This window comes from Dermacentor albipictus, chromosome 1 (genome assembly GCF_038994185.2).
Source record: "Dermacentor albipictus isolate Rhodes 1998 colony chromosome 1, USDA_Dalb.pri_finalv2, whole genome shotgun sequence".
In the NCBI taxonomy this organism is placed as follows: Eukaryota; Metazoa; Arthropoda; class Arachnida; order Ixodida; family Ixodidae; genus Dermacentor; species Dermacentor albipictus.
Window position 1 is genome coordinate 465717025 of NC_091821.1, and position 12545 is coordinate 465729569.

Consider the following 12545-nt stretch of genomic DNA (forward strand, 5'->3'; position numbering starts at 1 on the left):
GGATATTCGAAAACATTTGTTTATGTGTGCATCTCCTTTTTATTCGTATTTGAAAATGTTCCACTCGATTTGCAATGAGTTTTCCCATTTTTTTTTCAAGTATATCTTATTCCCGGTGCATTTTACTAACCCCTCCCTTATTTTTCTTTTTCGAATAAAATAAATGATACTCCTTACTATTAAAACTGGATTAAGTCGTTTGTTCGCATCTTTACTAGAGAGTGACAGCATCGGGCGACATAGTGTCAGCCTTTCTTGACGTAAAACAAAGTTCTGTGTCACTCATTAAATTTTGCAAAGGTACTCAGGGAAAACCTGGAAAACTCAGGGAATTTGGAAATGTCAACTTGGTAGACATTCTGTTCTCTTATCACCATCACCCATCTCACTACCCATCTCACTACCCTTCCCTCCTCCCCAGTACAGAGTAGCAGACTAGAGCGCACTAGCTCAGATCGACCTCTATGTCTTTCCCGTCAGTGAATTCTATCTCTTGTGTGGTGCCTTCTTATATGACTAATAGAAATCGAGCCCCTCGGTTAACCCCCTTTCTTCTCGTTCATTACATAACCACTGTCTCGAATCCGGCAACACTGATGCCTTGTGACGATCGGTTAGCGGGGGTATAGTGACTTTCTAGCCTCTCCTGCCCCATTGAGGCGAATCGCTTCGTGAAGCTGACAATGCGTCACCTCGGACAGATCTGCGGCGACAACAAGGCGAGACACGTTTGGCGGATCGAGTGTTGCTTGTTGGCTGGCTGTCGCCGTCACGGACCAATGGGAAGGAGAAATTCCTGGAAAGGAGTTTTCTGCGGCGTGCCCTCGCGGACTCCGCTAAACGCCACGGTCGTTTGACAGATGCTCCCGCTAGCTGTGGGTCAGCCCAGGAACCAAGACGCGCCAGCTTGGTCTACGTCTACGAAGTTCCCCTCCTTCCTGTGTGCTCAGTGAACACAAATGCAGGAGTGATTGTATGAACCTTTGCCCTCAATGCGGGTCCTTCGACGACTTTTGACGCTCCGATTGGACGAAGGTGGGGCGGCAGTTTTCCCTGGCCTAGGGGATCTAGGGAGGACAGAGGGAACTTTTCCGACTCCTTGGTTTACGTCACTTCAGTCATGCTAGACTGTTGAGACGTAACGTTCTCCACTCCTCATGATAAACCCAGTACTCGGATCCTTGTGCTTCGATGAGAACATGTTCCTCTCTTCAACAACGTCCTTAGCGTGGATGAGTCGGACGACGGCATGGGCCAGCTATCCCTTTTGACATGCCCGATCCCAACTCTTACAACCTTCAGGTAGCATGTGGGGGTTTATTGATCAGTTGCATTCACCCGAAAAACATCACGTACTCGTGACGCCTTCCGCAGAAAGGATGTTCCACATCCCCCGCCAAGGATTTGTAAGTGGTGGCTCTGGCTTACACTCCCGGGTTAGCTATAGTAGTAAAACAAGTACCCCAGAAAGTGGATGGGAAAACGGCGCCGCGGCAGCTCAATTGGTAAGAGCATCGCACGCGTAATGCGAAGACGTGGGATCGTTCCTCACCTGCGGCAAATTGTTTTTTCATGCACTTTCATTTGGATTAATTTATTATTTCCTTTAATGGAATTAGTGAGTACAAGTAATTTATCCTATGTTGTCCTTGATGCCCTTGTTTGTTAGGAATGAACTCTCTCTCTCTCTCTCGCTCTATCAGCCGTATATATTTCTTCTTAGTCACCTGTGTGTGTGATCACCATCATCGTGTGCTGCATTGTGTCTTCGCCGAGCCTTTTGGTCGGAACAAAAGGCTGTGCGCGCTACGGCCCAAAACGTGTATATTGCGGCAGCAGTGGCTGTCGGGTTAATTAACGTGAAAACGTCGGGTAGTTGGTTATTCATGTTCAAGCGGGAACAGCGCTAAAGACATGAACTCATGTCAAGGCACATGGAAACGACACGTTGCCCTCTACATCGACTGCTTTGTTGTTGCGTCATACAAACATTTATATAAGCTAGAGCGAGTTGTCAGAGGTATCAAATACGGGGAAAACGTAAAAATAGGCAAGTGTTGGTGATACTTACAGTGCATGCTCACGGTAAATGCATCTGGTCATTGGTTAAAAGGTAACCATTCAAATTTCTTGCCGATAGCAGAACAGATGCCGTGCTGACACTTTTATCTTTCAGTATTGATTTCTGAATTGTATTAAGTGCGAAAATGGGACCTCGGGCATATTGAAAGCATTTAGAAGGTTGGTTGTGAATTATGAGCCAGAGGCAGTTTATAGGGTATCGAAGGCTTCGACCCGGGCGACTGCCGGAGACAGCCGGCTGTGTGTATAGGCCCTTCGCACCCTCGTGGAAACTTACCGGTGACTTCTTTTCCCCGCATGTGCAGTGAAAGTGCCGCAGATCATGAAGATCGTGAAGACGCAGAGCGGTGAGGGCATCAGCGTCACCTCGGTGCTCATGGAGCTGATGGGCATGACGGCGACGGCTGCCTACAGCTACGCACAGCGATACCCGTTCAGGTGAGCCGCGTTAGTCGCGCGTTTGTAATCGGGAAAGTACCGTAATCGGACCTTGTGAGCTACGTCTATTTCTTGAAAATGCTTCCTAGGGCGAGCTGAAAATAGGTGTTTTTGACGAGAGATGACGTGTGCCCAACGCTTACTCTGTAACCTAAACTCCGCCGAGAGAGATGCTGCTGCCAAGGGGGTCACCATAGGGGTCAGGCACGTGCGTGCAGACTGGCGAAAGCCAATTTTAGAATCATATTAACGAAACTTTGTGCCGATAAAAATGAGTGGGTGCCGGCTGGGATCGAATCAACCGACAAATCGAATTAACCGGAGTCCAATGAACGGACGTCTACTGTAGAAATTAGCGAGACCCGACGGCTACGGCACTGCTAGGCAGTGTGGCCAAAGTTTCATAGCTACGCGGTGGGGCGCGGCCGAGCGTTAGCAGGCAATAGTCGGCGATAGTACGATAGTCGTAATTCCGGAAGTGCGTATTTCCTATTAAAATTCGAAAGGCATATTTTCGTTTATTTCAGCCTCTCTCTTGGCTGATGTCATCTATTGGTCAATAGCAGCTGCGTATGGGAATCTGCTGTGTGACGAAATGTGGTCAGCTTGAAAAGATTGAGGACAAGGCGTCTGTTGAGTGTGCTTGTCGATTGCGAACTTCACACGCCGCATACGACTGCAAAATTTGGCTGAGATGCTCATGCTCACAACGGCGTATGTTATCCGCGGTCTCTCTCTCTCTCTCTCTCTCTCTCTCTCTGTGTGTGTGTGTGTTACCAAGCCTGAGGAGTGGTTCAGGACATCTTTAATAGCCAGCTATGCAGGCACGACTATAGCCCCTTTCATGGAAATTTTTCTTGAACATTTTTGCCTCAAACGTTTATAAACCATCGGGATGTCTTGATAAGTTCCTTCTTTTTTTCGTGAAACGGTTGTTATTTATGATCGTTCGATGGCTGGTCCTCGTGACACAAGCCTTTCATTTTGTGCAGAGCTTAAGTTACGCCTTACCTGATGACTGTGTGAAATTACGGTTCACTAAACGTCGGAATTTGTGCAGCTGTTGCTGGCATCTTGTCAGTCGCGCTGGGTGGCGTAAAATTGCCTTTACAATACTGCCAAAATTGACGAAGTTAAACTGAAGTCTGTGTTATGTCGTCTTTATATTTTTTCTCAAGAGAACACTAAAGGCTCGTTTAATGTTATCGCGAACAGCGTTGTTGTAATGTTGAGTAAGCATAATGACGAGGAGAGGAGGAAAACTTCGGCGAAGTCAACGCATTTTTTTTTTAAAGGAACACAGAAAGCTAATACTAAGTCGACGTGGACTGTTTAAATGCCGTTCCAGAAGCTTCGCAACGCTCGTTTTGTGCCAAAAAAAAAAAAGACTTAGTTTACGAGAAAATTGCATCTGAAGGGTACGAATACCTTTCTCGAAATTCAAATCTGCCGCCACCCAACCGCGGGAGTGGTGACGTTGCATACGCCTTTTGCTGCCGTCGGTGAGTGAAACGGCGTCCGACAGACGGCGGTACCGAGCCAAGACAGATAAAGTCAGAGCGGCGGATTCTCCGCCGCAGCTGCTTTTTGGCCAAGTGGTGTAGGCCGTTCGGGCATCTCGTGACACCACATGGAAGGTGAATTCTCTGCTGCTTGCAGTTTGTGCGAGTTTCGCGAGCCAGCAAAACCAGCGCAGCACTACGCGATAACTAGTGAAACGCGAAAGCGTGGGCGGTGCGCAGCCGAGAGAAAACGAAACCGGTCGACAGACCGCGCCGTTGTCAAGGGTGATTTCAATCAGTTCTTTTGTCTAAACATGAAATGGAACTGCTCAAGTAGCATTTTATTTCGTCTTATAATGCAGTAGGAGGATGTTTTGTGCAATGAGTGGTTGACTACTAGTGACAGAATTTAACTGAGGAGAGCTTTCGTCATGGGGGCAAGTGCTTGAATGTCCCGGGGCAGTCTCTAATGTCGTTCATTTACCTCAATTGCTCGATTATTAAGGCTCAGTTCGCGTTAATATTGACGCCTTAGCGATTCTCGAGCACTAATCTATCACTTTAGGTTGACTTCGTATTTGCCTTTACTGTCCCTGTAAGAGCGTTCGCCAAAACTCGTTTCAAGATTTCCCGCACTTTCGCTTCGATCGCTTGGCTGAACGACCGACAGATGGCGCGACGTCCCTGCGTTCCAGTGTAGCGGCAAAATTTGCGCGCGGTTGCGATTGAAAGTCGGCGCGCACGGCTGTGCACGGGAGCGTTATTTCTCACTTTACTTGTTGCATGACTTGAGGGCCTAATTGGTTCGTTGTAGTGACCGATTGCTAAGTGCGCAAAATTGGGAAAGAGGACGCCACCCAAGAAGAAGCACACAGGAAGATCGAGCGCAGCGGAAAGATCGAAGCGTTTTTTTTTTTTACATCAAAAGAAGAGGCGCCTGTGAAAGGGACACATCTGTATCATTGTTCAGTGCAGGAATCTCTTCTTTGATCAATCAGATGCACATTAGAAAGTCCTGTGGGGATGCGGGGAAGAGTATTACATATCCTTTATGCGCCTGCGCGTTTGGGCTACTACGCTCGATCTTTCTGTGTCCCTTGTGTGGTGTCCTGTTTCCCAATTTTGCGCATTTAGCAATTGGTCACGGAAATAATGATTGTCGTGGATATTGGCGCAAAAGTCGGGACTGCTTATGCGTTGCATTTAGATACAACGTGCCAGCGTTGCTAGGATGTGCGCTCTACATGCATGCCATCAGAGGAGAGGTTATACTTGAATTTTTCGGATACATTGAGCGTTGACGCTCTTCTTTTCTTTTTTTTCTGCCTTGTCTCGCCTGAATTGCCCGGTACTGCTCGGTAGTGCGCCGTCGGCACGTAAGCGGGCGGACTGTCGTCTTCCGTTTGATGCTAGTGTAATGCGCACACCTTTTGAAAGGACGGTGGCAGCAACTTTTGCGAAAACGATCGAATCTGGGCTAAATGTTAGCGACGGGACGATTCATCACTATAAACGGGGTCATTCCGAATGTATTCTTTATCCAGCTATATTGAACCGATTATAGCGTCCGTCAAACTCGTCGTGGCAGTGGGAGCGTCCGTATAAATGACCGTCGTTACCTGCCTTTGCTAATTCACGCCGCTGTATTCAGGGGGTCAAGTAATCACGCGAAGCAGAAGCTTATGAGAAGCTGTCGACGAAAACTTGCGCATTCCAAACTCGGGCCCGCGGAGGCTTTTTCGGGTGTGCTTCAGTAGCGTCGGCGCCCGCATTGGCGTGCAGCTGTACTTGGCGTCTCGTCGCGGAGCGCACAATTAGCCGCATAGCGAACTAGCCATGGATGTGATTGATAATTGTGGAGGCTGTTCGACGCGGCGTCACTTTAATTCCGGCTGCATAGTCGAAACTGGGCAGAACAACGTGCGTAGTGTGCTGTGTTCTACTTTAGTCTTTAGATTTGTCCTGTTGCTCTTCCTTTCCTCTTTCCTCCCCTCCTTCGTATCTTCCATTTCTGTGTTGCTGTCACCTCCCTTCAGATGAGTAGGCAGGCGTTGTGCCCCTTCCGGTGGCAGTTGCCAGCCTGCTCGTCGCTTTCCCTTTCTTGTAAACTGTGTGTATGTGTATATGTGTTCAAAACAAATAATAATAATAATAATAATAATAATAATAATAATAATAATAATAATAATAATAATAATTGGCGCACGATCTCTCGCCTTGGCGAGCCATTTACCTTGCCAAAAGAGTGGCCAGAAAGCGAGAAGCCATTAGCAGACAAGGCAATCGCAAACCAGCTTGCATTCCGAGAGTGGCTGCGGGGTTACTTCCCGATAAAATAGGTACTCTAATAAATATTTGTTTGGCACCAAATGGGCATCGTCAAACGTTTCACCGGTCGGTTGGAAGGCAACGAACAGTTTGCGCAAAAAAATATACGAATCACCATAGGGTGTGCGACACAACAGAGCTTATTTAGTATGTTCACAAGTGGCGTTGGCAGCGGATTCAACGTCACCCAAGAGTTAGTTTCGCCGCATAGCACGCATGAAACGGTGACCGGGGAAGACGTGTTTTTGAAACCAAAGTAACTGTTCTTCGATGCAGCTTGCAGCGAAACAGACTGAAATGTATGACAATGCACAGAGGAGGAAAAATATAAAGAAGACGGCAGACTCGATCCACTTTTCAGAATCGCATCGAAATTTCCAGCGAAGAAGTTTCTTTCGAGTAGTTGAAGCAAGGACTTAATTTGCCCGCAATCAGACCTCGTACTTTCGAACGCCGCCCGCACGCGACTCGTCAGTTTGACACTTTGCCCCACATAACGCTTTCGAGCACTTGCTGAAATGAATTTTCTACGGAGAGTGCCATTGAGCAACGCATGTGCACGTTCGAGGTAAGTGCTCCCCATTTCTTGCAAATTTGATCTCGCTATCATTTGTAGTTCTCCCAGGGCAGCGGGCCAAATTCTGCGGCGTTCGTAACACACACTTCAGTGCACCTGTGTAAGTAATTTATTGAAAATGCCGTTGTAATCAACCCGCACACTTTTAAATGCGCCTACGAATCACCCATAACATTATCCTTATTTTTAGCAAATATAAACAAACTGCCTCGATCGTTTATTTCACTGAGGGCTCCTAGGAAACCTGAGTCGAACCTGGTATAACTCATGAAAATAGTGAGAAAAAAAAACGATGTGTTCAGTAATTGTTTTCAAGGCTCGTAATTAAGCCAGAAACATTAGTGTTTCGCCACACATTGCAGTAAACGTACCTCTCGTTTCCTCCGAATATGAACACGCTGCCACGTAGAGTTTTCAGAAAACACTGGGAAACGTAACAGGAAGCGACCATATAATGGTTCCAAGCATTTGCTGAATAAATTCATTGCAAAGGCCCTAATTAACCCACACACTTTTAGCTTCCCTTGCACACCACCTATTACCTGAGCCTCACTTTAACGAAGTATGTAACCAGCGTGCATTGTTCAATTCAGCAAGGACGCCGGACAATTAACGTGAACGCAACCTCGTATAACGCATGAAATAGGGGGAAAACGATGTTTCAATAATTATTTGAAATACTGCTATTATAGCAATAAACTCTGAAGGTTTGCCACACGTTGCTCTTAACGTGCCCCACATTTTCACCAAATGGTTAACTTGGCGTGAGCTGTAGAGTTATATCGGAACAGTGGGTAACATGGATAGCAGAAAACGGCCCTATAGCGCTCTTGCTAAAGGAACTTTTCTCAATGGCTGCATTTGAACCATACATGTATAACTTCGCATGCTCATCTGCGATAGAGTTCTCCCCATATTCATGAAATTTGATCTAGGTGAAATTTGTATTTCTCCCGTGTAGCGGACTAAAATTAACCCATGACTGTTCGCAAAACATACCTTTATCGCTTCGGTGCGTTTGCATTACGCAATTTATTACAAGGGCCCTAATTAGCCCTTACACTTAGAACTTCCACCTACACATCACCGATAACCTGTCCCTTATTTTAACCAAGTATAAACAACGTGCCTTGTTTATTTACCCGATATCACTGGCGAAACGCAATGCGAATTTCGTATTGACCATTTTCGCGGCGATCCCTCGGGCGCTGCCATGTTTAATCACGTGGTGACATGTCCATTGCCTCAACTAGCTCCGTTGCCTCCGCGTTTACAATGGGTATGTATGACGCCGGTGCGGCTTAGCAGACCTCTGTTTCGGGAGATATCGTAGACGGTGACTGGGTGGTCGGCACGAAACCTCCGCCACAGCTTCAGAGAATATGCAAGAACGCTTTGGAGCCTGATTAAGCTGTGTTCAAACGGCGCGAGCAGCGTATGTGGTGCTTGCTTTAAAGCGAGGTTAAATATGTATTCTAAACTATCCAAACTTTCGCCCATGTATTGAATCAGGATTAGTGTTTTGCTCTTTCTTCTTTCTTTGGCAAATATATTGAAGCAACAGCTTGTCACATTTCTGACTCAGTAAATTTCCTCGGTGCGTTCTGTGCCTCATTATTTCCTGGCTGATGGCTCGCGGATGTTCTCAGTTCCGATAGATTTGTTCTTGCTGCGCGCAAGGCTTGAAGCGTAGCCCTTTTGTACATAGCAATACCTTGTAGCAAATATGTATTATCGCTAGTAACTCACTTACCCTCGTGGACCGTCACGAAACATTCAGCTTCGACCATTCGTGCGCTATATCGGTGTAATCCGTCTTTTATTGTTCGTATATGGTGCGAATATATTCAAGTGTACGTGCATTCACTTAACGACACGTTGGCGATAAAGTGAACGTACGATTTCGCGCCAGTTGGGGTAGATGTGTGTAGATACTGTGTGCGAAACGTACTATGACCCAAAGCGGCGCTGCTCCCTTTTTCATTGTTTAACGAGCGGTACTCACTCTTGCCGACGTTCCAGGGTGGAAGCGCTTTCTTTGAATGTTAGCGATACAACGCTGGCAGATGAGCAAGCGTCTGTATCCTCGAGAAAAGCCGTACATCTCGGAAGAGCCGGTTACGTGTACGGACGGACGCAGCAGCGGTCTGCGAACTTGGCCACACAGATTCATTCCATTCCTTAATATTGAAGCGAAATAGGTTTGCACGTGTTGACACCGGACCCTTAAGGCGAGAACGACGAAGTTCGTGGTTGCGCGCGGGCTCTCCGAGGACCAGCCAACGCTAAAGGCAGACGTTTTGTCCCAGTCTGTCGGTGCTAAACTGTTTTAGTTGCCATAGCTGGGTGACATTTCTGGTGGAGGTGCGGGGTACGGTCGATGTTAAGATCTCCGGAGCGTACCCCAGACCTAAGCCCGGCGAGTAGTTCAACCGAGCTTACCCCTGTGCACGTACGTGCCAGCCGACGCCTCCAGGGACTCCAGCCACAGCACGGTCTGCTACCTGAACGAACTAAAATGACGACCCAACCACCTCCCGCCACTCCTGCAGCATCGCACGTTGTCGTCAATCACATCCGGACGCCGAATCTGTTCCACGGAAGTGCTTCCGAGGACGCCGATGACTGGCTTGACCATTTTGACCGGGTTGCCAACCTCAACGACTGGAACCACGAGCGTAAGCTACGTTACGTGTACTTCGCTCTTGAAGATTCCGCGAAAATATGGTTTGAGAACCACGAGGCGACACTGACGTCATGGGAAGAATTTCGTAGGCAGTTCCTCAATGCCTTCGCCAGGGCGGACAGGAAGGAGAGAGCGGAGTTAGCGTTGGAGGCAAGAATTCAAGGCCCCAATGAGCGAGTGACTGCGTACGTAGAAGACATGAATCGGCTGTTCAGACGTGCGGACCCTTTGATGACCGAAACAAAGAAGGTGCGCCATCTCATGCGCGGCGTCAAAGAGGAAATCTTTGCTGGCCTAATTCGAAATCCGCCGACGACACTTGCAGAGTTCCATGACGAAGCCACTACTATGGAAAAGGCCCTTCAACAGCGGGCCAGGCAAAACAACCGCGACGCCGTGATTTCAAGGGAGCTCTCTGCCGTTACCCTCGGTAACGACGTTGGCGCCTTGCGAGAACTCATCAGGGCTGTCGTCAAGGAGGAACTGCAGAAGATGCAGACGACCACGGCCCCTGTGGGACAACTTTCCATTGCGGAAATGGTGCGCGCCGAGGTCCGACAGGCCGTCCATGTTCCTGGACAGTACGAGGCACCACAGCAGGTACCGCACGCCGAAATGAGTTACGCTGAAGCAGTACGCCGTCCGCCACCCTCAAGTGCATGCAGCATGGTACACCCCACTCAACAAATGGACGTAAGCTTCAGGCCGCCTCGCAACCCACCACACATCGCCGAAGCAAGGACTAGGAAGAGCGACGTCTGGCGCACCCCAGACTACAAACATCTTTGTTTTCATTGTGGCGAAGCCGGGCACATCTACAGAATGTGTCCTTATCGTCATGTGGGGCTTCGTGGATTCTCGCCGAATGCACCTCGTCCACGACCTGGTGAGCGGCCGCCGGATATAGAGAGTTTCGTCGCAAATCGTCGCAATGTTGATCAGCGATGGCCGGAGCCCCGTTCGTCGTCTCCTGCTCGTTACAGGTCTCCATCACCAAGCCAATCCTTTACTCGCGGCGCTCTGAGACGCCGCTCGCCTAGCCCGGCGGGTCGGGAAAACTGAGTTCAGCGACCTCCGGAGGTGAGGCCGCTGACGACGACCGTACGCAATATCCTCCACTACGACGACAACGACGAAAACAGAACGACGCAGACGTACAGACGGAGTCGAACACCTTACGAGAGGTAGTAACGTCGAACATTCCCGTCACCATAGACGATGAAGAAATAACGGCGTGAATCGACACTGGAGCGGACACCTCAGTTATGAGCATGGACCTTGCCTGCAAGCTGAAGAAAGTTTCTACCGAGTGGACAGGGTCGCAGATTCGAACTGCAGGAGGACATCTGCTAACCCCGGTAGGAAGATGCACAGCCCGAGTGAGCATTCGTGGGTTTACGTACCTCGGAGATTTCGTTATCCTCCCAAGCTGCTCGAGGGACCTAATTCTGGGAATGGACTTTCTGCAGGCTAATGGAGCTGTGATCAACTTACAAAAGTCGCGGGTAACGTTTTCGACGGCGCAGGCCTTAGCAGGGAGCAGCACGGACGACACGTATGTCAACGCCTTGAGGATTGTTGACGAGAACATCACGGTGCCGCCAAGGAGCAGCGTATTGACCCTCGTCACCTGCGACGCATTCGACGGCTATGAGGGTATTGCCGAGGCAAATATCCAGCTGCTGCTTGAAAAACACATCTGCATCGCCCGCGGCCTTGTTCGAATACAATTCAAGGTACAGCTGTGGCATTCCTGAACGAAATTGTTGACTTCTCCGATATCGGCACGTTACAAGTGACTTCACTGGACGCAACAGCTCACGCCAGCCTGAATACCCGCGTCCACATTAATGCTGACTTAGCAGATGTCCAGAAGGATCAGCTGCTGGGCCTACTGACAGAATTCGCCGGCTGTTTTTCCACGGAATCCAAAGTCCAGCGCACTTCCGTTACGCAACACCGGATAGTTACAGAGGAGTCGGCGCGGCCTGTTCGTCAGCATCCGTATCGCGTGTCACCTATGGAGCGGGAGGCGATTAAGCGTCAAGTTCAAGAAATGCTAAATGATGACGTCATCCAGCCGTCGACAAGTCCGTGGGCATCGCCTGTCGTACTAGTCAAAAAGAAAGACAACACACTCCGCTTCTGCGTTGACTACAGACGGCTTAACCGAGTCACCAAACGCGACGTTTATCCCCTGCCACGGATCGATGACGCTTTGGACCGTCTGCGTCATGCTCAGTTCTTCACTTCGTTAGACCTAAAGTCAGGCTACTGGCAAATCGAAGTGGACGAGCGTGACCGTGAAAAAACCGCCTTCGTGACTCCCGATGGGCTGTACGAATTTAAAGTGCTGCCTTTCGGTCTCTGTTCCGCCCCTGCTACGTTCCAACGAATGATGGACACTGTACTCGTTGGACTAAAGTGGCAGACGTGTCTAGTGTACCTAGACGACGTTATTGTGTTTTCCAGCACGTTCGATGAACATCTCGCCCGGCTACGAAGTGTTCTTACCGCAATACGCAAGGCCAACCTCACCATCAAGCCTGAAAAATGTTACTTTGGCTTCCAGGAACTCAAGTTTCTAGGCCACGTGGTCAGCGCCCAAGGAGTACGACCAGACCCAGAAAAACTCGCTGCCGTTGCCGAGTTTCCTCGTCCTAAAGACAACAAGTCTGTTCAGCGGTTCCTGGGCCTCTGCGCTTACTACCGTCGTTTCGTTGAAGGCTTCTCAAGGATTGCTGAACCGCTCACGAGACTGACGCGACAAGATGTGCCCTTTGCGTGGACGGAAGAACAAGAGCAGGCCTTCACCGAATTGCGTAAACGCCTTCAATCCGCTCCAGTGCTGGCGCATTTTGATGCCACCGCGGCAACTGAAATACACACCGACGCCAGCAACGTAGGACTCGGGGCCATTCTGGTTCAATGG

At 49.0% G+C, this 12545-nt stretch overlaps 1 protein-coding gene across 1 annotated transcript in view; it reads left to right on the forward strand.

The window, feature by feature from the left end:
- Positions 1-12545, forward strand: part of LOC135905617 (mannose-P-dolichol utilization defect 1 protein-like) — a 61224-nt gene that overhangs the window by 16365 nt on the left and 32314 nt on the right. The window contains exon 3 of the mRNA XM_065436574.1: positions 2388-2520. Within this exon, the coding sequence (XP_065292646.1) occupies positions 2388-2520 (133 nt within the window). The remainder of the gene's footprint in view (positions 1-2387; positions 2521-12545) is intronic.